Source organism: Lontra canadensis, unplaced genomic scaffold (assembly GCF_010015895.1).
Source record: "Lontra canadensis isolate GAN:19392208 unplaced genomic scaffold, GSC_riverotter_1.0 scaffold68, whole genome shotgun sequence".
In the NCBI taxonomy this organism is placed as follows: Eukaryota; Metazoa; Chordata; class Mammalia; order Carnivora; family Mustelidae; genus Lontra; species Lontra canadensis.
The window spans coordinates 2416136-2443961 of NW_022631062.1; the positions used below are offsets into that span (position 1 = coordinate 2416136).

Consider the following 27826-nt stretch of genomic DNA (forward strand, 5'->3'; position numbering starts at 1 on the left):
GTAATTGCTTTGCATTTTTATTATGCTGGTGAGCCGTGGCTTAACATCCGTTAGTACTGTTTAATGGAATCAACATACAAATTGTTGTACCGGGAATTGTTTTCGGTTAAGACTACGTTTTTCAGACTTTGCCAAAATAAGCCTTCCGCCTTGGGGTTGTCAGGCCATTGAAGGATGGAGCTCTTGCAGATCCTCTGCCGCAGCCTCAAATACTGAGAATGCTGTAACACGGGCTCCAGCAGAATAAATACAATCACATCCATGTTCTCTTCCATGAGCCGCTGCAAGGCCAAGTAGAATGCTGTTTTGAAGTTCCAGTTTTGGGCATATTCTTTGGTTAAGACGAATATAGTTTTCTTGCTTTGGTTTATGCTCTGCATGAGGTTATCGATGATGGCTAATCCGGGGTCCCAATCCCTCTCCTCTAAACACAGGAGCACATTTTTTCCTTCGCTCTCCTCTAGGTGGAAACGCAGCTCATTTATCACCCAGTCCGTAACCGACGCATCTTTGGTGTCGTAAGAAACATAGGCATCATAGAAAGTTTGGGACGTGGAAAGAGACCTGTAGCCTTTTACCTTAGCTAGACAAACGTGGTAGATAAACCAAACATCCCAGTAAAACCAGTGGTGACCCAAGGCAGCCAACATCACGGTAATGGTGATTAAGGACGTGAAGAAACACAACACTGCCGCGATGGTATCTGAAATACAGGTTGTTAGCTCCAGACTCATGATGCTCTTCCCTTTCTGATCCCCAGGACTAGAGCAGATCACGTCTGTCAGCCGAGGGATGGTGACATCCAGATTTTCATCCATCCATCTTCGAAAATCTCCAATGTCACAGGTACAGTCAAAAGGGTTTCTATCTAGTTTCAAAATGGTTAAACTGGTGTTGGTCTTCGTTTGAAGCGTGGACTTGTTGATCATCTTCAACAGGTTGGAACTCAAATCGAGGTGGATCAGACTGCTGGCTTCGGAAAGAAAGTTGGAGGGCAGGTGCGAAATCCTGTTTCGACGTAGTAGCAGCGTCCTCAGGGAAGGCGCGAATTTGGAGAGGCTATTAGTTAAAGAGGATAGCCTGTTTCCACTCAAGTCCAGCAAGTGGAGATGTGGAAAGTGTTGGAGTAATGTCCAGTTAAAGAAATTTAACATGTTATTATTTATGTATAGTTGGGTGAGACTCTGGGGCAAGTTCAGGAAAGCTTCATTTGGGATGAGATGAAGGTTATTCAAGGACAAATCGAGCCGTGTCAGGTTCCTGAGACTTGTAAAAATTTTCCAGTACTTGTCACCTTCAGCATTCCACAAAATGTCAAGGTGGTTTCCTCTGAAAACTAATTCTTCTAGGGACATGCTTCTCAGGTCTTGCTCTGTTAAAGTATAAATGCCATTGTGGCTCAAGTTTAAAACTTTCAGTTGTGTTAAATTTTGAATAAATCCCAGGCGGTGCGTCACCCCTGCTATTCGGAAGTAGTGTGCATTGTAGCTGAGATCTAGAACTTCTAACTCGGGTAGATCACTGAGAGCATTGTCATCGTCAAAGTCTAATCTATTGTTGGTCAGATCCAAATATTTGATATGCGGCACAGCTGAAAATTCAGTTCCATTTAACACTTGACCATTGCCATTTGAAGACAGATTTAAGCAGGCAATGTCATGAAAAGCTTCAAATTGCTCTCGCCCAATGAAGAAAATACTGTTCAGACTTAAATCTAAGGCTTTGCCATAAACTGTGCATTGCGGCTTTATTAAAGGATGGGTAGTATGATAAAAATTTGAATGTGGGTCAAACTCAAAATCTGCTGAGCGTGGCTTAAGGACATGACTTGGAGAGGAGTAACCATTTTCGTCATTTTGCTGGATATCATTTACCAAGGGTGATATTCGGTTTTCTGACAAGTAAATGATCGTCAGATTGGGGAAATCTTGGAAGAGGGTAAAATTAATTTGCTTAATAAAGTTGATGCCCAAGTTGATAGTCCTTAGATGTGGGAGACCCTTCAGGGGATGGAAGTTTTTTGCTGTAAGTTCCTGGAACACGTAACCTCTTAAGTGCAGCGCCTGGAGCAGCTTAAGATTAGAGAAGTTTTGGGAAATATTAATATATTTTGGATATTTTGCCATTTTGTAGTTAAAAGATAAGTCAAGTATTTCCAAGGAGGGCAGTTTCGTTAAGAATTCCCCAGAGGCTATTTCATCCACTAAGTAATTGAATTCCAAGTGCAGAACCTTCAGGTTGGGCATGTTCTCAAACCACGTTACGGGAATCTTCCGCAGAGAAGTGCTAGAGAGGTTTAGGTAGCGAAGTTCCGTCAGGTTTTGAAAAGCAAGAGGATGGATCTGAATTGAAGAGCCTCCTTCACAAGGTGTACAGGGAAATGGGGCGTTGAAACACCTTGGGCAGTTCCCACTTAAATCTAGGACTCTTAACTTTCTCAATCCCTTGAAATCTTCCTGACTGATGATTTTAATCTTGGCATTGCTGAGATAAAGTTCTCTTAGGGAGTCTGGCAGCTTAGGTGGCACATGGACAAGCTTATTAAAAGACAGGGACAGTACCTGCAAATTTGTAAGACTTTCAAATGTTCCGTCTTCTATGGCAAAAGTTTTATTAACACAATTATTGCCGAAATAGCAGTTCCAGCTCAAGTAGAGCCTTTCCAGATTGGTAAGGCCAGAAGTGTTCTTTTTAGTCACCAAAATTATGTTGTTTTTAATGAGACTAAGTTCCTTCAAAGACCCTGGCAAGCCGCCAGGTACTTGGTATAACTGGTTGTCTTCAAGCAGTAACTGGTTTAAGTTTTGTAGGTTGAGGAACGCCCCATCTGTGATATTCATGCCTTTTTGGTTTGTATCAGGGTTTTCATTCAGGTGCTGTGGATTGCCATTGTGGTTTAGATTTATTTTAGTAAGATTCTGCAGCCCTTGAAATGATTCATTTGTTATGTGTGTAATGTAATTATCAGAGAGGTCTAGTGCTGTCACATACTTGCCCACGGTTTGGGGAACTTCTCTCAGTCGACGGCTGTTGCATTCTGCAATCACAGAGCCATTTTGTCTTTTCTCATCACAAGGATAGCTTCTAGAATAATTTGCTTTGCTGAAGAACTCATAGGAATCAGAGATGAGCAGGAAAAGGCAGGTCAGAAACAAAGATGGGAGGGTCATGTTTTCCTAAGGAAAATCAAAAGTGGAGGCACAAGGTTAGAGTAACAGGGTTTACCAGGTAATTCATGACAAAAATAACAGCGCTTCATGACACTGCGCATGTATTTTGAAGTATGAATTCTCTTAGCAATTAAACAAATTGTGTGAAGTTACGTGCAGAACAATTTTTTAATTAATTTTTTTGTCTTTTTCAAATTGGTATTTAAATTGTAGTTAGTTAACGTATGCTGCGATATTGGTTTTGGGAGTAGAATTTAGTAATTCATCATTTACACACAATACCCATTGCAAGGTTCAGGACAATTTTAATTTGTCAGCACATTCAGCTTCATGGTGCTCAAAGAAGCCTGGGAAGCTTTTGCAGAGGCCTTCATTGAGATGCCTCATCACCGTAACGGGTCTGATGCGGGCCTGTGGCTAGGGTTCATGCTAGATCTGGAACCTGGCAAGCTATATATTCATAGCTTCAACCTATTAGCAGAACTCGCCATGAAAGTTGGCCCATCCCAAGGAGAGTTCAGGTCCACCTTTCATTATGGTATCATCTGAGATCTCCAAGCTAGAGTCACCTCTACCTTAACGACATAGCCATTGCTCGGCACAACCATATCTCTTATTGGCCTTCCCCACAGATGTTTGTTACCTCTCCAGTGGTACATATCCGGATCTATTCTCTCCTCCTCTATCAACAGACACCTTCTGTTGATAATGATAACAAAGTATCAGGGAGTGTGCCAACCATAAACATTTTGTCACCCACATTAATGCCCAGAGCAACACAGTGAGATAGGTTCTATGTTATCCGCATTTCATCTTTGATATTCAATTTATCCATTCAAGACCCTTCAGTGGCTTTCGGAAGGATGATACGTTGTAGAGCTGGATTCCAGTCATTCTGATTCCAACAGTAGCCATGATGCTACACAACCTCACTTTGAAGTCTTTGTGTCAGAACAGCACCTCAGTTGTAGACGGCACTCAAAAAAATCTTGCGGATGGGGCGCCTGGGTGGCTCAGTGGGTTAAAGCCTCTGCCTTCGGCTCAGGTCACGATCCCAGGGTCCTGGGATCGAGCCCCATATCAGGCTCTCTGTTCCTCAGGGAGCCTGCTTTCTCCTCTCTCTCTGCCTGCCTCTGCCTTCTTGTGATCTCTGTCTGTCGAATAAATAAAATCTTTAAAAAAAAAAATCTTGCAGAATGGCTACCAGTATTCCTATGTCCCTTATCATAGGAACGTTGGAATTAATAGCTATTCTTTGGCTGATGTTGTAAACTTCTGTAGGGAAGACATGACGTCTTATCTTTTCAAGCAACCTCTGTAACTCAGTAGAGCGCCTCACTTTCTGCAGCTCCCTCTTAACAGACGGCTGAATATATTAGCTTTGGTAGTTATATGATGCAATAAACACATTAATGTGATTGCGGGATGAGGGCTGTGGTCAGAAGAACTCTCCAAATCTTATTTCACTGAGTCTCAAGACCAACCTTCACGAAATCGTGTTTTTCACTAGAGCCGAACTCCTGTCCTTCTTGTGAGCTAAGCCAGGCAAGTGCTTCCTTTTTAAGTTCTTCTAAAGTTGAGGGTTAATGAACTAAGAGTCCCTGTCATACCCTTAGTATGCGGATAGTGATTATGCTGAGGGTCTAGGATCACCGCCAGTTCACAGCAGACGAGGAAGAGCCAGCTGCTGCCGAGATGAAAACTCAGGTGAAACAGAACTCCCAGGCATTTTCAGTTACTTTCAGTCATTTTCAAGTACAGCACTATCTAGGTGCTGCTGCCTGATGTCTTCCTTCCACAGAAAGCAAGCCCCACTTTACCTGGTTTGGTAGGCAGAACTTCCAGAGGGCCCCTCTGCCCTTTGCTCCCTCGTACTACTCTGTCATCGAGCTAGGTCATGTGACAAAAGGGAGATTATCTAGTTGGGCCTCATTCCATTGTATGAGCCTTTAAAAGCAGAGAGCTTTCTCTGGCTGGCAGCAGAAAGAATCAGAGAGGTTGGAAGCAGGAGAATAATTTGACTCTCTCTTGCTGACTTAAAGGTGGAGGGGGCCACTGGCGAGGAAGGTGGCAGGCCACCTTCAGAAGCTGAGAGTGGTGCTCTGCTGACCCCTGGCAAGGGAACACCCCGTCCCCCATCCTACAACCACGGAAAACTCAAAATGCCTGGCAACCTGAATGAACTTGGGAATGGATCCTTACTCAGAGCCTGGAGTGAAGAGTTCGGCTTGGCCAACGTATCAATTTTAGCCTTATGCAATCAAGAGCAGAGAACCCCGGCAAGCCCACCCGGACTCTGACCTATAGAAATTTGAGCTGATAAATGGGTATTGTTTGAAGCTTCTTGTAATATTAATCTGATGTGTTAAATTTGAGTTTGTGATCTTGCAGTGGAGATGTCCAGTAGGCTGTTACATATATGCCCCTTTGGCTCAGAGGAGAGTGCTCCCTCTCCCTCCTTCTGTCCCTCTGTCGTGGCAGGGACAGCCTGAGGTATGAATCAGATCATGCAGGGTAGTGGATGCCATAAAGGACATTCCATACTTCAGTTCTATCAACAACGGTTTCCACATCTTTTTTTCTGGTAAATTTATGATTTCATTTTCCTACACTGAAATATCTTATCCCACTGGGATTGTTTTGGCATAAAACATGAGGTGCAGACCCACATTATTTTTTTCTAAATGGAGATCTGCTTGCCCCAACGTCATTCACATATTTATTTTTACTGAAATATTGTTGACACACAATGTCACATTAGTTTTAGCCATACGACATAGTGATTCGACAAGTCCATACATTATGCTGTGTTCCCTGCAAACGTAGCTCCCATCTGCCATGGTACCACACTATCACAGTACCTCTGACTACATTCACTATGCTGTACCTTTCAACCCTGTGATTTGTTCATTCTGTAACTGGAAACTTGTACCTCCCACTCCCCTTTGCCCATTTTGCTCATCACCCTCCCCCTCTGGGAACTACTAGTGTGTTCTGTGTGTTTATGGGTCTGTTTATTTGTTCATTTGTTTTGTCTTTTAGATCTCACATATAAATGAAACCATACAGTATTTCTCTTTGACTTGTTTCATTCAGCATAATACCCTCTTGGTCCATCCATGTCGCAAATGGCAAGATACCATTCTTTTTTATAGCTGTGGGTATACACGCCATCTTCTTTATCTATTCCTCTGTCAATGGACATTTAGGTTGCTTCCATATCTCAGCTATTGTAAATAATACTGTAATGAACATAGAAGTGTGTGTGTGTGTGTGTGTGTGTTTGAATCTGTGTTTTCATTTTCTTTGTTTTTGATGTGTGTTTTATTTAGCCATTGTGACAGGTGTGAGGTGAGCTCTCATGGTGGTTGTGATTAGCATTTCCCTAATGATGAGTGATGTGGAGCATCTTTTCATGTGTCTGTTGGCCATCTGTATGTCTTCTTTGGAAAAATGTCTATTCAGGTCCTCTTAATCAGGCTATTTTTTTGGTGTTGAGTTGTATAAGTTCTTTATGTATTTTGACTATCAACCCTTTATCAGACATACCAGTGCAAATATCTTCTCCCATTCAGTGGGTTGCTTTTCTGTTTTGATGATGTGCAAACATCACTTGTTGAATAATTTTTTGCTTCCCAACTTTAGGCTCTCTGCTTCATCAATCTGTTCATCATTCACATGCTGGCACCACATGTTTTAATAATTACAGTTTGGGGGGATGTTAGTATCTGATAGACCAAGTCCTGCTCACTGCTCTCCTTTTGTGGATGGATTACTTCTATTTTACCTTCTAACAGGTCTCTGCTGCTATAAATTAAGACTACTGATTCCCATATATTAATTTTATACCAAATCACTATTCTAAATTCTCTGGTTATTTAGAATAGTTGTTTCTCCATGTGATATTCTTGGGTAAGCAATTAAACCACCTGCAAATAGTGATTATCTCCCTAATACCATTTATGTAGTCCAATTTATTTTTATTGTCTAATTGCATTGCCTAGTTACTCCAGAACAATGAAAAAATAGATCAGAGGCCCAAAAAAAGCAGAGACTGGTCAGTGCAACCACATGCAAATTAAAATTATGCCTTACAAGGCGTCTGGGTGGCTCAGTGGGTTAAAATTATGCCTTACAAAAAAACATGGCAAACGATGCCAAAAGTGAAACAATATATTAGGAAAAACTATTTGTAGTCCTTATCACAGATAAGGGAGTAAGAGATTTGACACGTAAAGACATTTTATGGATAAGTGGGAAGATAACCCAACAGAAAAATGGACAAAGACATATTAAAAGGCAGCCCAAAGGAAAAGGAAATACATATAGCTTTTAAACATAGGAAAAGATACTAACTTCACTCAAAAAATTACAGAGATACCATTATTTTTATCAATTCTACTGTGTAGGTGAGGACATGGAGAAACAGGTGCTGTCATATTTTGCTGGCAGAAATCTAAATTAATGTCCCCTCTAAGACAGTAAGAAATTCTTAACATTTATCAGAATTGGAGACATAGGGGCACCTGGGTGGCTCAGTCAGTTAGGCCTCTGCCTTCAGCTCAGGTCATGATCCAGGGTTCTGGGATGGAGTCCCCCATCATGCTCCCTGCTTCGCGGGGAGTCTGTTTTTCCCTCTCCCTCTGCCCCTCCGCCTGCTTGTGCGCATGCGTGCTCTCTCTCTCAAATAAATAAATAAAATCTTAAAAAAAAAATTGGAGACATAGACTCAGCAATTCCTAGAAATAGATCCTAAAGATAGACCCTCACATACACAAATAACTACACCCAAGGATGTTCAACGTAGGGCTGTTAGCAATAGCAAAAGATCGGAAATCGTTCGAATAACTTTGAGTAGTGGCCATACAGGGGAATACTGTGCAGCAATTCAAAAGCTCTGTAGCCATTTACTCATTTGTTCAAAACTATTTATTAAGCATATACTTTACTTCAGGAATTACTTCCAAGCTGGGAATACAGCAAGGAGCCAAATTGATTAAAATGCCAGACCATTTGGAGCTTACCCTACAGGACAGTAGGTTAGATGGTGGAAATCACTATGGAGAAAAATAAAGACAGGGAAGAGGATGGTTATGTAGACTGTCCCTCAACTGGGATTTGATTGTTGTTTCTCTCATGATGAAACTGGGGTAATGGGTCTTGGGCAGGAAGACCACAAAAGTCAAGAGCCTTTGCAGCCCCATCACACCAAGGGCACAGAGTAGCAAGGTGACTCACTGTATGTGGCCCGTGATCACCTGGCTGAGGTAGTGCTTATTAATTTCCTGCTCTTGTTTTTTAATTATCCATTAATAAAACATTCCAGATGAATGTTTAAAAAGGCCCAGGAGGAACAGAAGGCCAGGTAAGGCCAGATCGGAGACTCTTCCCTTAGCCTGATGAACAGCTCTGTTGGTAGGAGAGGCATTTTTAGGTGGTTACTTGGGCAGGTCCAGAGGACAGAGCTGTCCTGTGTGGCCTCAAGTTAAGGCCTCCGCGTGTCATCTCAGAGGCAAGGTTCTCTCCTACAACAAGGCACAAGTGAGCGTTACGGCTTCCAGGGGGCGCTCGAGACCAGGAGGAGAACTTGCTGAATTTCACTGGTTTTTTTGTTTGTTTTGTTTTGTGTTTTTTTCAGGGTGAAAATGGCCTCCCAGAGTCTGGGAGAGTCTGAAGCAACTTAAAGTAAATGTCGGGCCATGGAAGGGGTCAGCATATTATTCTGCCCATTTGGGAGTGAGGAGCTTGCGGTTCCTAACTCCACTCTGCCAAGGGTCCTGACTTAAGGAGGTAGACTTGACGGAGTTCCCCGTGACCTCGGTTTGAAGAGAAACACGTGGCGGGGCAGGGTGGGAAGCGGGCTGAGCTGGCAGCTAGCCAAGGACTCGAGGAGAAAACCTGGAGCCGCCAAGCCTCTCCATCTGCCTCAGGACCTCACGGTGGTGAATGGACTGTAAAGGGCCCGTCATCTTCCCAAGTGCCAGGCTGAGACTAGCTCACTGGTCCGACTGGAGCCAAGGACGGGGGGGGGGGGAGCCCCTGACAGCCCCGCAGGAGCCGCGCCTCCCTGGCCGAGCCCCTCCTCTTGGCCGCCCCCAGGCCTCCGGCTACTAGGAGTCCAGGCTCCGGAAGCACCTCAAGGGCCACCAAGGAGAATTATGTTCACAAGTGTCACCAACGAGTCAAAACCATGGAGTCTGGCAGAAGAGAAATGGCAACTATGCAAATAAAATAGAGAAATGGCCACTCTGGGAATCAGATAAAGGAGGGAAAGGGGCGATTGTGCAAGTAAGACAGAAAGTGCAACTCTGCAAAGAAAACTGAACCTGAGACGGAGAGAAGAAAGGACACTTACTTCTGCTACCTGTCCCCCTCCCCCTGGCAGGTCTGGAACCCCCTAAAGTGCGAGTCAAGGATGAGGTATAACAGCTTAAAATCTCTGATGCACTCAATAGTCAACATGTTACATAAACACAGAATCCAACCCCGCTCTCGCGAGGCCCCACGTCACTTGCCTCCCTTTGATCGTGGCTCCGGTGCCAATTGAACTTTATTCACCGAAAACAGGCAACTAGCCTGCAGGCCAGTTTGATTGTTTTTCTAACAGAACATTAAAATATTGCTCATCTTGATTACGGGGCAAATTTGGGGCATCCTCCCTTCCTTAAATTTTGCCCCAAATGAGTGCCTCAACTCTCCTCACCCTGGGCTCAGCCTTGCACCGGGGAAAAGATCCGCGGTCACTCCGGCACACTCTGACCGAAAGCGACTCACGGCCATTCCTTTTGGGCAGAGAGACTCATCTGTTGGGAAGTCCTGTAAAATGAAGCTTCTCATCACTTATATGGCCCCCGCTCCCCACCCCCACCCTCCCTGCCTTGCGTAATAGAGAGTACCTGTCCCCTGAGCAATTCACCTAGCATGACAGAAATCAACAGAAACAAAAAGAAAAAAAAAATTCAGAAGCAGAGATGGCTAGAATGAGGCCTCCGGCAACCAGGACAGTGGTTTAATACTTAGTCTCTTAATGTAGGTCCTGTCCTGCACAGATTCTCGGTCTCCTCTCTGCAAGTTTGAAATCTAAAAAATCTGAGCACCAGAGAACTTTGTTTTTTAGGACTTACTGGCCACCCAAACCGGACCTGAACTGACGTAAGGCTACTATAATCTGTATTTAGCTAGTTAGCGTGAGATTTCTCGTTTCATGGCAGAAATAGCCATGTGGGTGACTTGTACCCGTTGGAAGTGTTTTGTAACATATCATCTTGCTAAAATATGAATTCTGAACTCTCACGCCATACTGGCCCATGCGTTTCAGGTAAGGGATTGTAGATCAATACTCCTGTCTCCTAGGGGACGTTGGTTAAGCATCCGACTTCATTTCAGCCCAGGTCACGATCTCAGGGTTGTGAGATCGAGCCCCGTGTCAGGCTCTATGCTCAGCATAGAGTCTCCTTGTCCCTCTTCCTCTGCTCCTCCCCCTGTAATCTCTCGCTTGCTCTTGCTCTAAAATAAATAAAGACATTTAAAAAAATACTTCAGTCTCCTTCACTGGGGACATATTAGCAATTCCTGAATTTTCCTCAGCCTTTCTGGTAAATCAGAAAATAGAAGGTGGGGCCAAAACACTTCGGCCTTTGTGTGTTCCTTTGTCCATTAGGATAAAAAAAAAAATAGTCAGAATTCTCTTTTACGACCACATTGGCATAAAGAGAAACACAGTCCGGCCTGAATTATATGATTTTCCTGATTTTAAAGAAAATGAAAGCTTTCCTTAAAGTGTCATGGGCCCTAGGCCCTGTGGCTTCTAAGAACAGAAGAGCTCTCGAACGAGAAGCCGGCCCTGGTTGTCCACGGTGTCACTCCGGGGTTCAGATCAGGCGCAGGGGCACAAGGTGGGGAGACAGCCGCAGGCAGGGAGAGAAATATTGGAACAGGAGCAGCGAAGGTGGAGGGCGAGGGTCATAAAAGGAGAATGTTGCGGGTTCAGTTGTAACACCCCGAAAGACGAGCTGAACCTCTAACCTCTGTACCGGTGAGTTTGACCTAATTCGGAAGTAGGGTCCTTAGCCACGGAATCCAGTCAGAGCGAGGTCATGCCGAGTGAGGGTGCCCCCCAGTCCAGCGCCTGATGTCCTTAGGAGAAGAGGGAAGTTTGCAAGGAATGCCCAGGGCTGCTGGTCCCCACCAGGAGCCGAGAGAAGGACCTGGAACGTTTCCCTCAGAGCTGTCAAGAAGGTGAGAGGATACAGTTCTGTTGTCTTGAGCCACCAAGTTTGTGGAGCCTGAGAATGGGCAGCGGAGACTGAGAGCTGCCGGTGGAACCCAGTGCCTGGACAAAGCCCAGCCGCCCGAGGAAGCCGTTGTTCAGACAGGCTGGTGAGCTCCCTGCCTAGAACGTTCCCTGAGGATGACTGGCTCTGCGTGGTCTGGATCTCTCACTGGGTGTTGCCTTGGAACACCCAGAAAAAGTCAGGACCCATTTCCTTAAAGAAAGCATAGGAATCACACACACACACACACACACACCCCTGCTAACTTCCCTCCCCGCCAAATAGCACCGTTTCTAGCTATAGAGGAAGCGATTTCGCAACTGTTTTCCTATTTTCCATGCATGCTCTGTCCTTCGGTTGGGTCCATCGCTGACAACAGACCAGGTGTCACCTTTGGGTTCGGAAGGACCCAAAGAGCACAACGAGAACAACTGACCCTAGTCATACCTCACATCTGCCTTCTCCGCTTGGACACCAATGGACACCAAAACCACAATGACAGAAGACCAGGGAATTCTGAAGATGTGTTCAGAAAAGTCTGCCTTCGCTGAGGAAGCCATGAGGGGCCGGCCACCCCCGGAACCCCTCCCGAGGGGGTGAGGGGCACGGGCAGGACAGAAACAGACGGTGCTGGGTGCAAAGGAAGTGCCCCCACTGGGTGATGCTAACCTCAATCCCGCATGTTTTGCTACACAATTTCACAATCTCAGGCAAAAATCATCTGGGGGTGGGGGGCAGGGGGCAGGGGGATGGGGGACAAGCCTGCCTTCCTGAAATGAAAGAGGTTTTTGTCTTTCTACATCCCCTTCCTAGGCTGCAAACTTTCTGCAATGATGCCTCCTTCCTTCTCCCTCTTCAAAGGCTTCTTTTGTCTCAGACCATCTCCTAAGCTGTACCCCCTTTCTCAGGATGGGTCCCGCGGATAACCCAGGATAACACTAAAGAGTCAAGAAAACCTTCTGGTTCTAAAACATGGTCAGTTGAATTACTAAGTCGTTTGGGCGTGATGTGGTGTTCGACCAGACTTGAATTTTTGCCCAACAGGACCTATTTATAATTTTTTATGGGTTCTGATTCACTTGCTGTTGAATCTGTTGCCCACGGAGACATTATGAAAGTAACTTAGTAAAGAAATGGTTGACAGGGTTTGTCAGCTTAGGTGAAATTTACAATTAATCAATAGATATTTTATCCTTCCCAAATCTGATGGATTCGCTAACGGCTTTGGGAGAGAAACCACTACCATGTTGAATCTGCATGTCAACGAAGAGATGGATCCCATTTTCCTGGCTTTTATGAGGATTAAATACAAAAACGTAGGACTTGCACTGGTCCCAGGGTTTGCTTCCTGGCAAAGCACTCAAGTGCTCCCTACTGTATTTCGGGGAATTCAAATAGCATGATTGTCAGTCTGGCAGGTGCTACTTTAAGACCCCATTTTACAGGGGTGCCTGGGTGGCTCAGTGGGTTAAGCCTCTGCCTTCGGCTCAGGTCATGGTCCCGGGGTCCTGGGATTGAGTGCAGAATCGGGCTCTCTGCTCAGTGGGGAGCCTGCTTCCCCCACTCTCTGTGCCTGCCTCTCTGCTTACTTATGATCTCTGTCCGTCAAATAAATAAATAAATAAAATCTTTAAAAAAGAAAGACCCCATTTTATAGATGGGGAACCTGAGGCCTGAAGAGGCTACTCAAATGGTAGGTGGCAGAGCTGCAGCTGAGCCTAGAGATCCCCGAGGAGTTGGCACTTTGGTAATTCTAGAAGCAAGCAGCTGTTTGGCAATGGTCTGGTTTGGACGGTCCACAGAGAACTCAGCCACACCTGGAACGTTCAGGATTCAAATGCCGGAGGTGGTTGATAAGAGTTTCAAAAACAACAAATCCCTCAGCTCTGTTTAATAATGCGGCTGAAGTCAACACATTCCTTTGGAATGACGAGCCCCTCGGTGGACTCTGGAACTGACCCTAAGATGCCCTCACAAATAATCGCCAGCGGACTTGCAAAGACAAACCGTGAGTAACGCCATCCTCCCCTGCGCACATACCCGGATGTTGCTGAAGTCTGGGCTTTCCACAAGCCACATCCTGGGCTTTTCAGATGAGGCATACTCAGAGCCTTGATTTTGCTTTCTGAAATCCAACCAAGGGGCTAATGAGGGAGATCTGGGTCTTCCTGGAACCTTCTCACTCCCTACAAAAGCACTGTGCTCTTTAAGCAAAGGACCGGAAGGCCCTGTGGGGCCACTGTTCTAAGGCCGTGGCTCTTGGGCTCACCTTGAGAAAGCTGCAAGGTTGAGAAGCTACGAACAGACAGGCTCGGTCCCCAACATTCTGATTTCATCAGTCTGGGGGTTCCCCTGTGATTCTAATGCACGGTCAAAGCTAACAACCTCTGCTCCAAGGTCAGGGGCCCGCGAGGTCCTTGACCTCTACCCATATCACCGTTGGGAGGGAGGGAAGCAGGGCACGTTTCCAAGCTTAGTTTCAGTTTGTCATGATTCCATTTTCATTTCTTATAATACAATTATATTGGCTGTGGCTCACATAGCAGCTTCACAGGCCAAGTAGAAATCGGATAACTTCAATCCCAGTTCCCCATGTGTCGGCGGCCCTGTTGGGCTGTTGTGGTCCGTGCACAAAGCATCATCAAACTGCGGTACGAACTTAATTCCTTTCAAGACCTAAAATGGGCATCGCTTGGATTTCAAAATTAACTTCATTCAGCCATCGAAAAGAATGCAATCTTGCCTTTTGCAGCCATGTGGATGGATATAGACAGTATAACACTGAGCGAAATAAGTCAGAGAAAGACAAATACCGTGTGATCTCACTCACTTGTGGAACTGAAGAAACAAAACAGATGAGCAAAGGGGGTGAGGAAAGAGAGAGAGAGAGAGAGGCAAACCAAGAAACAGACTCTTAACTCTAGAGAACACACTGATGGTCACCAGAGAGGAGGTGGGGGGGGCGGATTGCAGGAAACAGGTGATGGGGATTAAGGAATGTGCTTGTGATGAGCACTGGGTTTTGTATGGAAGTGTTGAATCACCGTATTGTACCCCCGAAATTAATATTACACTATATGTTAACTAACCGGAAATTAAATTTTAAATTTTTTTTTTAAGATTTTATTTATTTATTTGACAGAGAGACAGAGAGAGCACAAGCAGGGGGAACAGCAAGCAGAGGGAGAAGGAGAAGCAGGCTCTGCACTGAGCAGGGAACCTGAAGCGGGGCTCGATTCCAGGACCCTGGGATCATGACCTAAGCCGGAGGCAGAGGCTTAACTGACAGCCACCCAGGCGCCCCTAAAATAAAAACTTTTTTAAAAAAGAAAAAAAAAATTCACTTCGAAGACTTAAACGTACACTAAAGAGCTACGAAGATAAGTAACTCCAAGAACTTTACAAAGCACTGAATAAGCATGGAAACAACATAAGGTAAGTTTTGGATGAGATTCTCCTGAAACCATGTATTTTTTTAAAGATTCTTTTTATTTATTCATGAGAGACATAGAGAGAGGTAGAGGGAGAAGCAGGGAGCCCGATGTGGGACTCGATCCCAGGACCCTGGGTTCATGACCTGAGCCAAAGGCAGATGCTCAACCCACCGAGCTATTCAGGTGCCCTGAAACCAGACTTTTCAACTGCTCTCAAACCTCACTGAATTTTTCAGAAAGCACATCACTTCTTTTTTTTTTTTTTAATTTTTTAAAGATTTTATTTATTTATTTGACAGACAGAGATCACAAGTAGGCGGGGAGGCAGGCAGAGAGAGAGGGGGAAGCAGGCTCCCCGCTGAGCACAGAGCCCGATGCGCGGCTCGATCCCAGGACCCTGAGATCATGACCCGAGCTGAAGACAGAGGCTTAATCCACTGAGCCACCCAGGCGCCCCGAAAGTACATCACTTGTTCAAATTATAAATTTTGTTTTTCAGCCTGATCTTTCCCGACAGTAGCAATCACCGACCTCCTGACTACAGAATGCAATTGTAGAAACGGTAACAGGTTTACTTAAAAGTCCTGAACAAGACAAGTAGCAACAAATATTGAACACGCCTTGGAATATGCTAATTTCAGGCTTTGCAGAAGCCCTAGCAAGTGCCCGGAGCATGTGAGATGAGAATTTGTCCTTCGTTTGTAGAGGTAGCGAAGGAAAAACACTTCCACCGCTCACTTTGCTTCCAACCCTTTGGTTCTAGAAGAGACTACTGTTTCTAGCAGGACCAGAGTATAACAGTCAGCTCCTAACTTGGAATCTGCTTGTTGTCCTGTTCAAATCAGTCAGACCACTGTATTTGATTTTCAATGTCTAGTGCCCATCATTGAGAGGTGCTCTAATACTTTCTGGCCCCATTCATCCCTTTCTGTGTTTGCATCATTTGCCCCCAAGCCGCATTTTGGAGTCAATCAGAAATCATGCATTTCGTGGGAAAGCTTTGTTAAGAGAACAGAAGTGGCTTACCAGGCTCTGTTGTCCTAATTTCTCATCGGTCACCTGCAGCGCCAGGGAGGGCTACCCTCTGTCACTCGGTGTGCTCAGAGCAAAGAAACTGGCCAACTTCCTGAACTCGGCGCCTTTACCACCAGCAGAAACCGGCATGCAGTTTGCAGAAGTTTATGTGGGAAGAAGGGAACTTGTGATTTCTTAACTGTTGCCAAATCATTTCTTGACTCTGCTTTAAAATTTCAAAACTGAAATTCAGGGGCAGAACGTTATTTATAAAATGATTTAAATGAATGATACAAATAGAACACATATGGGGGGAGTTGTGGGTGTGCGTGGTAGGGGGAGGGGGAAGGCTACAAGGAGCCTCACCAAAATGTTAACATCAGTTTGCTCTGGAGAGTGGGATCAGGGGAAAAGGAGGGAGAGAAACTGGGACATTTTTTCTTTGACTTGAAAACTTCAGTGTGAGGGGCGCCTGGGTGGCTCAGTGGGTTGAAGCCTCTGCTTTCTGCTCAGGTCATGGTCCCAGGGTCCTGGGATCGAGCCCCACATCGGATTCTCTGCTCAGCAGGGAGCCTGCTCCCCCCACCCACCTCTCTGCCTACTTGTGATCTCTGTCAAATAAATAAATAAAATCTTTAAAAAAAAAAAAGAAAAGAAAACTTCGGTGTGTTTTCAGTTTGAATTCAGTTTAGGATTCATTTGAATTCAGTTTAGGATTGCCCAAACTCATCTTTTGTTATATAAAGCAGAGAAATAACATTTGCATTCCTTCATCTGAGTTCCACGGCTTTCCAAAACAGCACAGAGCGAGGTGAGTGTGGGTCCCCCAGCGGGCGTGTGGTGCACAGAGGGAGTCTCACCCCCAGTGTCCCTGCACCTCAGCCAGCACCTGGCCCGCGGTAGAAGGTCAGTAAACATCCAGCGAATGAGGGAATGGGTGACTGGAGGCGCACGAGCATTCACGAGGCAGGAAGTGTTAATTTCCTGATTCGGTCTGATGAGCGAACTGGATTCGAGGCTCTCAGAGCGCCTCTGAAGGGTTAAGCACAGGAGTCAGCCAACTGCAGCACAAGGGCCAAATGCAGACGGGGGGGGGGGGGGGGGGGGGGGGGGGGGGGGGGGGATGGGAGTGAAGAATAATTTTTACAAATAAACATTTGTAATCAATCTGATGCTAAGGAACGCTAATCTTGAACTACAAATACACGAATGTGATTATCCCCAGAGAACGCCATCCTTGTCATTATTAGACCTATATTACAAAAAAGTGCACTCGATTACTATAGTTTGAATTTTATCAATTAAATAAGCGTGCAATGTGTTTTTCTCTTATTATGTAAGTACCTACATCATGTCTTTAATGAGCCTCTTGGCCCACAGAGTCTAAAATATTTACTTCCTAGAGAACATTGGCTAACCCTTGGCCAAGAGATTCACTTGGAATGGGATAGGATGTGTTTCTTCTTGCCTGACATTGGGGACAGGGTGGGACCAGGGTGACATTTTTATGCACACACGCGCACCCCCCTCTACACACATTGTATCATTACTGTTCCCCCCAAGGGAACACACACTGTGGCTTCATGGGCCCCCCAGAAGACTTCATGATAGTGAGCTCAGAGATCTCATCTACCTACTACCAGTCTCTTGGTTTCCCTCGAACAATTTGGTAAAAAATGAAGTTTTAAAAAGTAAGTAAAGGGTCGCCTGAGTGGCTCAGTCAGTTAAGCGCCTGCCTTTGGCTCAGGTCATGATCTCGGGGTCCTGGGATCGAGTACGGCGTCGGGCTCCCTGCTCAGCGGGGAGCCTGCTTCTCCCTCTCCCTGTGCCCCCCTCCGCCCCGACTTGTGCACTGTTGCTCACTCTCTCTCTCAAATAAATCAATAAAATCTTAAATTAAAAAAAAAAAAGAAGTAAAAAGGATTGCCAGTAGGGCTGAACAAGAGGGCTGAACTTCAGGCTGGACGGCTGGCCAGCCTTTCTAGAAAAGACACACACACCCTGGCTCCCCGGCCACAAAGGGTCAGCCGATCACAGGCCAGTCAGCTGGGCTCCCGCCAAGCCCGGCACATGGTGGCGCGACGCTCACAGTCTAGTCGGTGCTGTGCCAGGCAAGCTTAGGAACCTGGGCCACTTATTCAAATCAAGTGAACCTTCTCAGGTGTTTCCACGCAACCAGCAACCATGAAAGAGGGCAATGACATTGACACAAGGCAGGATGATCACTGCAAACCGGAAGCTTAGTCCCATGCAGAAAGTGGCCAGAGTGAGCCGGCCCTCTACTTGAGCCTCACACCTGGCCCTCAGTAGCCAGCCCTGCTCTCCCTGCCCTGCCCCTCTCGCTCCCCTGGGCTGTGGCCCACAGCGGGCCCAGGGAGCCACGGGCAGGGTGCTAGCCATGCTCCTCTCCTCTGGCCTCAGCGGGCCGCCGAGCATTCACAGGGCAGCGGGGGCTTCTCCCACATCCAGGCCAGCCACACAGGGAAATCCCGTGGAGCCCTGAAGAGGGCTCAAGACCTAGGACAGCCCCAGGAACCTGCCATCAGTTGTGTGTCCAAAAAAAATTCAACATGGAGAACAGAAAAGCTACAGTGGAAGGAGTCATAGGAAAGAACCGCTTCTTAAGCAATGGATTTAGATGAAGGAATGCATGAGAGGATTCCTCTACACAAAACCATATCAGATGTGAGGTGCAGAGCTCCTGAGGGCATAGCTGCTGCGGGCCCACGTCTGGGAGCCCCAGTCAGCTTCCTAAGGCACCTCCAGGCCCGCGGCCCTTCCCTGGTCAGCACAGACACAGGTGATGTGGGCCACAGGACTCGGCCGCAGGTAGCAGCTGCTGTCCAGCTCATGGTCCTCCCACACCTGTTCCCACAATTCCATAGCTTTTCCCCTACTTCCTACTCCCCATTCCTCCCTCACTCCTGAGCCCCTTAACCCACCTTCCAGAGCACTCTGTTAGCACTCAGACTTACACCGGCCCCGTTAGGCTCATTCCCCCACCAGTTCTTCTCCATTTGTACATTATTTCTCCTTTTATTTATTTATTTTTAAAGATTTTATTTGAGAGGGAGCGAGCATGAGAGGGGAAAAGGACAGAGGGAGAAGCAGACTCCCCATGGAGCTGGGAGCCCGATGTGGGACTCGATCCTGGGATTCCAGGATCATGACCTGAGCCAAAGGCTGTTGCTTAACCAACTGAGCTACACAGGTGCCCATTATTTCTCATTTTAAACAAAAGCTTAAATCGCTAGTCTATACAATACTTCAATACCCATCAGAAAATGGCAGCCCTCTGGATGAAAAAGTTAGCTGAAGGCATACTTCCTGTGGCTTATGTAGCCCCAGATCAGAGCACAGAGCTGGGTATGAAGAAGGAGGGCTGGATTACAGTCTCACTTGGCAATATGGCCAACTACTCTTGAGCAGTGGATAACCTGTGCAACTGTACATGATGATTCAGCTAAACAAATTGAAGCCTATTTCAGCATCATGAATAGGACTGTCTCCTTTCAACAGCATGTCTGACTGCACAAGCAGGGCCAAGGCAAGGTCTTGCAGTCCTCTGCAAATTCCCTTCTTGAGGCAGTCCCAGGTTGCAGACCAATTATCTGAAAACCTGGGTGTTTCCATTCATTGCAACCCATTCCTATGTTTCCTGAAGCCACTGTCTCAAATAATGGGCCAAGACACCACAAAAAGCCATCGCACTTGAGAGCTGGAAGGGCCACCTTACTTCAGGGATGTGGGAACTGAAGGCCAAGGTCAAGAGGGCAGTAGTGGTAGAGAAGAGTATGGGAACCCACCACCCCACTTCTGCTCTGTGCGCTTTCAACTTCTCCCTTCGCAAATGCCCTAAGTGAAAAGCCAGACAGGATCAAGCCTCCTGTCCATGTTTTGCGAAGAGGATGAGGGTGAGTTTTCCAGCTCCCACTAACTCTGTGTTCTAATACCTCATCCACATCATAAAACTTCCCCTTCCACTGACGCACTGCGGGTACGCTGACGTTCATTCTGGCTGCTCCCGGTCCGCCAAAGCCAATTTAGGTGCTGACAGGCGTTCCCAGGCCAAAGGGGGATTAGGGAAACAGAAAGGCCTCGTAAGACATTTACCAGTGAGAGTCCCCTCCCCCAACCCCCAGACCTTCCTCTGGTGGGAAGGGGGCTCTGAGGCAGTCACTGCTTCAGGGAAGGGTCGGTGTCACAGGACCCAAGAAAAGAGAGCAGTTGCAAAAGTTGCAGTCGAGTTCTAGATGTTTGAAATATATACACCTAAAATGGTATTTCCTCTCCCTGGACAAGGTTTAAGAGGAGGAGATGGTCAGAGAGGAGCGAGACAGAGAGGGCGAGAGATGCCAGCTGGATCTCAGACAAGGGCCTGGCCTGTGTGAAGACCAGGAGGAAACTCAGAAGCCCCAGATAAATTCTGGGATTCAGGAACAGGGGGAGCCTCCTCCTGATACCCCCGCTAGAATCAGGGGAAATGGCAGTGTCTAGAATTTTCCTCACTACCCTAGACCCGAGAGCAGTGGGGAGCACGGAGGCAGAGGGGGCTTGACAAGGCTGCCCTGGTTTGCTCTAAACCCCACAGCATCGTGAAGGAAAAGGCTTCTGAGGGGAGTGAAAGCTGGCTGACGCAGCAGGGGGCTTTAAGGTCAGGTGGTGGGGACAGAGCACGGGACGGCAGCCCGCACAGATGGGCCACAGTTGAGGGACTTGAGAGTGATGAAGCGAGACCATCCTGTGTGATTGTTCCATTGAGCCCGCGGTCACATGGGAAGGTGTTTATAGCTTGTAAAGCTTCAAGCCTTAGCCATCCTTATCCGTGAGTAAAGAGGGGGGGTGGCGAGGGGTTGGGGGGTGCTCCAGAAAGTTAAGATATAAAGGGGCTCGGTCAAAAATAGAGCTTATGGTGGGCCGAGGAGTGAGGAGGGTTGGGAAGGACAGAAAGGACCACGTGGCGCTGGGTTGCTTAGAGCCGTCAGTGGAAACCCATATTTAGCTTAATAGATACTGACGGACAAATGGAAAACTAAGTTCACTGCTAACAGGTATCCCTGATACGATGCGTCAAGAACGGCACTTGACCTCTGTAGCTCTCCCTCCTCAAAACCCATAACCCCAGTCTCATCAGGAGAGAAACATCGGAAAAACCCAAACGGAGGGCTACTCTACAAAATCCCTGACCAGTGATCTGCAGAATTGCCAAGGTCATCCAAGACAAGGAAAACAAGTGACTGTCACGGCTCATAGCAGCCTAAGGAGACAGGCCGACTACATGTCATAAGGTACTCTGAGCACTAGTGGAAGACTAATGGAACCCGAAGAAAGTAAGGGGTTTCACTAATAATAATGTATCAAGAAATGTAGCATAGTCCTAGAAGAAGCTAACAACAGGGAAACGGGGGTGGGGGGGGGCGGGGGGGGGGGTTCTACGGTGACTCTCTGTGCTCTTTTTGCAACTATTATAGAAATTCACAGCTAGTCTAAAGTACAAGATGTATTTAAATACTACAAAGAAAAAGGACTCTATAAAACTGAGCTAGGTTCAGATTCTCTGCATATGCATACGGGCCGTAGAGATAGATCAAATACAAGGTGAATGTTCCCACTTGAGACAAGGCAACAAAACTTTTTCCAAAGAAAAGCACAGGCAGGGGCGCCTGGGTGGCTCAGTGGGTTAAGCCGCTGCCTTCGGCTCAGGTCATGATCTCGGAGTCCTGGGATCGAGCCCCGCATCGGGCTCTCTGCTCAGCAGGGAGCCTGCTTCCTCCTCTCTCTCTCTGCCTGCCTCTCTGCCTGCTTGTGATCTCTCTATCAAATAAATAAATAAAATCTTTAAAAAAAAAAAAAAGAAAAAAGAAAAGCACAGGCAGAAGGTGTGGACATCGACGCTGTGTTGTTTCCCCCTCCAAATATGCTAGTCGTGACTTTGTAATTTAGAAAAAAAATTAGGACGAACCGAAATGTTGATCAATAGAGCTTCAGTAAGTAAAATGTTACAGCCGTACAACTTGTACTGCAGAGCCATTGGCGGGGGGGGGCGGGGGGTGGCGAGGGGGGGGGGGGGGGGGGGGGGGCGAGGGCGGATCCACGGATCCAAAACAGAGGGCTGGGTGGGTTGCCCCTTCCAGCTCCCCAGGGGCAAGCCCCTCCCGACCTAGTCCTTAGTCCTCCGTCTCCCCTCCCAAGTGCCACTCAAACCGCCCCCATGTCACCCGTCCACGCAAACTTGACTCCCTTCTGGGATTCCTCCAAGATGCAGTTTGGACTTCATCAGCTCAGAGTGGCCTCCTCTAAACAGCGCCCTCACGCAGCATGTCCACGCCGGGCGAGGCCTCATGCTCTGAACTCCCAAAGGGCCAGGCCGTCCTGTTTCCCTTTTTCAAACTCTTACCTGGCGTTCACTGACCAGTGAGGGCAGAACTCTGATCAGTGTGTCTCTGAGGGCAGAAACGCCATCATTGTACCCTCCTTGCATAGTGGCAAGCTCGGCGGATGTTTCTGGAATAAAGGGAGAGAGGGATGGAGAGTCGGAGAAGAAAGCAAGGGCTCCCCAGCTGCAGCTGACCCTCAGGAGGGCTCACTCCGTGGCAGGATCGGCCCTTCTGGACTTACTTGCTCCTCCCAGGATCCCCTGATGGAGGGACTGTGGTTGTGTTCAGTTTTTATCGGAGGGAACTAAAGCACCAAGAGGTTAAGTCAGGTGACTCTGGCTCCAGAACTGTGCCCTTGACCACTACTGGATATTCCGACAACAGAAAGGATCCCAGGGACCTATAAAAAGTCGCCTAATGTTGAAACACAAGATGATCAACGACATTCGACAAAGTGGTTTTGAGAGCAGAAGAATCAAAAGCCAAGTTAGAAGGGGTTCCTCAGTAGCGGGGGATGCCATTAGACCCTGTCACCTGGCCCACACAGCAACGAGCCCAGCACGCTGCAGAAGCTTCCAGAAGCTCAGCCAGAGCGCCATCAGCAGCAGCAGCACGGCCCCGGGAGCGGCGATGCGAGCCATCTAGAGCCCATCTCTGCCCAATTCTCCCTCTCGGTATTCTCAGACCTGGTGTCCCAGGCACCCCTCCAGGGCCGTCCCCATTTACAGCCCACACTCAGCTGTTTTGGGGATTACGGTTTCCGCTTTCAGAGGAGGAAGCAGGCTTGCAGAGGTTCAGTAATTTGCCCACATGAACCGAGAGCTCTGGGCACCTGTCACGCCCTGCCCTGCACTCCATTTTCCCAGGCCCAGTTTCCACGGTCAACCTTTGGAGGCCGAGCACTGCTTCTTTCAGCCAGTGCTGTCCTGTGCCCCTATCTGCGGATAAACGATGGGGACACCGGAAGGGAAACAGAGCATTAGATCGGTAAAATTAAGGGCAGTTTTTTAAATATATAAATCTTTCCTGATTCTAAGATTCCCACGTACTTCTAAACATTGCAATTTGGGAACGTATACCACAGAAGCTGAATTCCACCTGTCAAAGAGCACCAGTGTTAACAACAGGGTATGTGATCTTAAAGATATTCTGTGTATACTGACCTGGCGTTACAAGCAATGCTTTTGGAAAAATGGGATCAGACAAGTACCGCTCTGGACCATTTTTCCACCCAGCCTTGTATTGAATTTGTAGATCCGTCTTATTATGATTTGTAATGGCTCTGCTGTGCACATCGTACAGCTGTAAGGTTTTACTTGGTGAACCTCCCGTTGATTGACATCTGGGTTAGTCCTCATTTTTTTTTTTAATTTTTTTTATTAAAAACAATGCCACGGCAAACATCTTTGGAAGGAAAGTAACAGAGCCATGTTCCGGGGAGGTGAAACCCGGAAATGGAAAAGCGTGTTTGTACAACTCACAGGCTATTCCTGATGGAACAGGTTTTCCAAGTTGGCAAAAGGCAAGGAGCCCTGAGCAGACTGGGTGGGGTTTTCACTTTCCAAGGGGAAGGAACCCCCTAAGGGAGGCCCACCTCTCCTTGAGGAATAGGATAGGGATCTTGGTGGATGGGCTCTTTGGAGGGGGGCAGAACCTCGTTTTTGTGCAATGGTGTGGAAGACCGTGACAATAAACATTCTGGTGTGGAGGGGAGGGCCTTGGAACGAGTGCATGTCGGGGAGCCTCCGGTGTCTTTGGGATACAGGAGGTGAGGTGGGATACTTGGGGGCGAGAGCATCTGCTGGGGAAAGGGGTCAATACCAGAGCCTGAAAACATGCGAGGAGATTTGGGGAATAATCCATTAATTCAAATAGGAGGGCACGCTGAAAACTGGAGAACAGCCTGTTAGGTTGGAGGCTAAGGTCAGAAATTCTGGAAGGTCCAGTCAAGGGCTAAGGTGTTAATAACCATCCTGCCAGCAGGTGGTGCTCCCAGCCCAGTATTTCGGACTTCTGACTAGCCGGACCGGCTGTTTGTGTGTGATAATGTATACAGGAGCATGAAAATTTAAATCGCTGTGAAAGTTCATACAAATCTGCGCGTGTATGTAGTTTTTATTCCTAGTTTGGGGGCAGTTTCCGTGACACCAACCCAAGTTTCTAAATAGAAAGAATTGTCTCTCACGATTTGGCCAGTGGGTCTCAAAAGGGTTTAAGATTTAAGAAAAGCAAACGCTACAAAACCATAAACTTTTGCTCCCCCCATCTGGGAATAGATAAAGGATTTTAACGAAGCGATGAGCTAGAGAAGGCTTAATTGTATACATTTTGAGCGATATGAAATAAAGCTCCGACTTCCCAATGTATGTTCTAAGTCTACTTACTGAGTTTGATTTTTGAGAAAACAAAACCAGGTTAGGTAGGAAATGCAGCCAGGTGGAAAACGCTTACGTATTGAACGCGTGGCTAGTGTACAAGGCGTCAGTCTGCCCACTGTGACGTACAGAAAGAAACACTGATTTTCTAGGACTCGGTTTCTTTTCCATCTCCGAGCTTCTCCCGACCTGACTCTCCCAAAGCCTAACTCATCCTTCCAGAAGGCTGGGTGAGCCTTGCCTCCCAGGGCTTGTGCACACAGTTCCTGGGTCTGATGTGGTGGTTTCAGAGTTGGGGTGGGCGTGTGTGCACGCATGCATGCCGTCCACTTCATAATCATTTTGCACATAAATTTGGCACATTCTCTCTTCTCAGCACCAACAACGGGCCTCCCTGGCCCATCTAGTCCCTTCCCTCTTCAAAAAGGGTGGAGAAGCAGCCTCCTCCCTGCGCCCTTCCTGGAGACCCAGATGTCCTCGCGTCGCCTCCCCAAACCCCCTTATGATCCCCTAAGACCAGTAGGCCCCCAAAGACAAAATCCAAATAACACACCCTGCACATGTCCCCCAAGGCAACGTGCACGGAAGCCGAAAGTCAGCTTGGATGGGAACAAAGGAAGACGGGTGAAGGGAAAGAAAAGGAGACATTCTCAATGACTCTGTCTCCTGGCGTCGTCCTCTCAGTACCTAAAGCGGTAGATATAAACGGTGTCCCGGGGACGGTTTTGCAAAGACCGGTCTTTATATCACTCCTTTGGGGATCATCCGGCTCTACTTAAAATGCAGACGTCAGGACTCAAACGTATTGACCCAGGAGCCCTGGGTTTTCAAAGAGCGGTTTCCAGCCTGGCAGCATTCCGCATCACGTGGGTCCGGCTTGTTAGAGATGCAAATTTTCGGACTCAACTCCAGTCCTACTGAATCAGAAACTGATGTGGGACCTGCCAGCAGCGAGTTTTCAGAAGACCCTCAGGTGAATCTGATGCACGTTCAAGTCTGAGAACAGGTTGTTCAACTTCGCCTGCGAAAGCCCTGGCTGTGCCCCAGACCGATTCAATCACAATCCGTGTGCGTGGGGCCCAGGCATGGGGGTTTTACAAGCTCCCTGGTAATTTCACGGTGCAACCATGGTTAAGAACCTACTGTGACAGGCGGGGGCGTCAGTATCTAAATCTCCCAGTAAGTATGTCCTTCCTGCTGAGATATCCTGGTATGGTCCCCAGCCTGAGAATCTCTGTGGTTGCAACCCTCCCGATTGATGGGACAGAGTCACCTCTCACCTGTGTGTGGGCGTGGACTGAAGACTTCAGCACAGCAACCGAAACCACAAAACTCCTTAAAGGAAACATAGGGGGAAAGCTCCTCGACAGTGGTCTTGGCAATGATTTTTTTTTTTTTAACCCAAATCACAGGCAACAAGAGCAAAAATCAAGAAGTAGGAGCCCGTCAAACAAAAAAGCTTCTGCCCAGCAAAGGAAACCGGCAACGAAATTAAAAAGGCAGCCTACAGAATGGGAGAAAACTTCTGTAAACCACAAATCTGATTAGGGGTCAATATTTACAATACTTAGGAACCCATACAGTTCAACAGCAAAAAACCAAACACAAACACCCACAACAAAACAAAAAAACCCAATTTCAAAAGAATGGGCAAAGGAACTGACGAGACATTTTTCCAAAGAGGAAACACAAACACCCAACACATATATGAAAAGGTGCTCAGCATCACTAATCATCAGAGAAATGCCAATCAGAACTGCAGCGAAGGCTGGGGGCATGCGACTTTTCGCCCTTTACCCCTTCCTATGCTTCCCACGGCCAACAGAGTGACGTCACGGTGGCCAGAGGGGGAAATGGTCACCGCTCCTGTTTGCTCCTGTCTCCCAGCTCTTCTTCTCTTGGAACCATCTGCCCATAAGGAGAGTGTACCCTGTCTTCGCTTCCGCTGCCCCGAGTTAGCCCTGTATGGTGGGGAGCCCACGCTCTGGACTGAAGGCTTGCATTTCTGTCTTTCCACCTATATCTGGGTGGGTCGACTCAACTGGGCATCAAATTTGACAAACGCTGGATCTGAGCCCCACCTGGCATGCGTGTGTCTTGCTCAGCTGCCGAGAAAGATCAATGCCCTGGTCCCTCAGACACCTGTGGTTCTGAAACCTGCAGACTTTCTGGGTGGGATTCGAATCGGCCAAGCGACCTTCACCGAGGCTGGGCGTGGTTCACCGTGGGCGACCAGCCCCTCTTCGGGGGAGATTAAACCCTGCACATCGCATCCTCAGAAGAAAGCACTTTATACTTTTGGTTATAAACCTTGAAATGACCTCTCTCAAGAAGGTTTTTTGAATGAAGTTTCATGAGAACAGACGATCAAGAAAAATGTAAACTCCAGTGTGACGATGAAGACGAAATTATGCCCAGAGTTAGGGCACATATCAGAATTCAATTCTGATTCTTACAGAAAAGGACCATCACAGGGGTGGGGGATCTGGGTGGCTCAGGCGGTTAAGTGTCTGCCTTTGGTTCAGGTCTTGATCCCAGGGTCCTGGGATCGAGCCCCACGTTGGGCTCCCCACTCAATAGGGAGTCTGCTTCTTCCTCTCTCCTTCTGCTTCTGCCCCTCTGGTCCTGCTCTCTCTCTCAAATAAATAAATAAAATCTTTAAAATGGAAAAAAAAACCATCACAGGGTTTCTTGCAAACCAACATTTGGAACTACTTCATACGTTAGGATTTTCTTACTTTTCTTCTTGTAGGATCATAGGAAAAAGCAGAACTGGGGAAATATAGGAACTTGGATCAACAAAAAGGGACTTTCCTCAAATAAATTTTAAGCAGGAAGTGGTCAGCATTCTCATGGTTAGATAGAAGATTATGGAAAATGAGAAATTATATTTTAAAAAAGCCCACAGAAATGAGGTCTGGGTATCTGAGACATTTCTGGAAAGTCTGATGGCTTTTACAGCCAAAGAAAACAAGAGTCGACCACACAGTGATTGAGACTAGTTAATGAAGGGAAGGGCGAACAAATTGAGTGTCATTCCTTACATGAAAAAATTTTAAAACAGTATAAGAATCTAGCACATGAAATGTTGAGCAGAAATGGTTTGTAGGAGAAAATTCTCAGACACTGTGTGTTTTAAAAAAGATTAAAAATATTCACCGTTCGAGGGGCACCTGGGAGGCT

At 47.0% G+C, this 27826-nt stretch overlaps 1 protein-coding gene across 4 annotated transcripts; it reads right to left on the minus strand.

Annotated features, from left to right (window-relative positions):
* Window positions 1-27824, minus strand: TLR8 (toll like receptor 8). Of its 4 annotated transcripts, none has more exons than XM_032880194.1 (2): window positions 27803-27824; window positions 1-3176 (listed from the first exon to the last, which is right to left on the minus strand). In XM_032880194.1, the coding sequence occupies exon 2, from the start codon at window positions 3168-3170 to the stop codon at window positions 51-53; it is 3120 nt and encodes a 1039-aa protein (XP_032736085.1). In that variant the 5' UTR covers window positions 3171-3176; window positions 27803-27824; the 3' UTR covers window positions 1-50. The 4 variants fall into 4 exon arrangements, with proteins under 4 accessions (XP_032736085.1, XP_032736082.1, XP_032736084.1 ...); XM_032880191.1 differs by lacking the exon at window positions 27803-27824 and adding an exon at window positions 25197-25279; XM_032880193.1 differs by lacking the exon at window positions 27803-27824 and adding an exon at window positions 15904-16221.
* Between the last annotated feature and the right edge of the window lie 2 nt (window positions 27825-27826).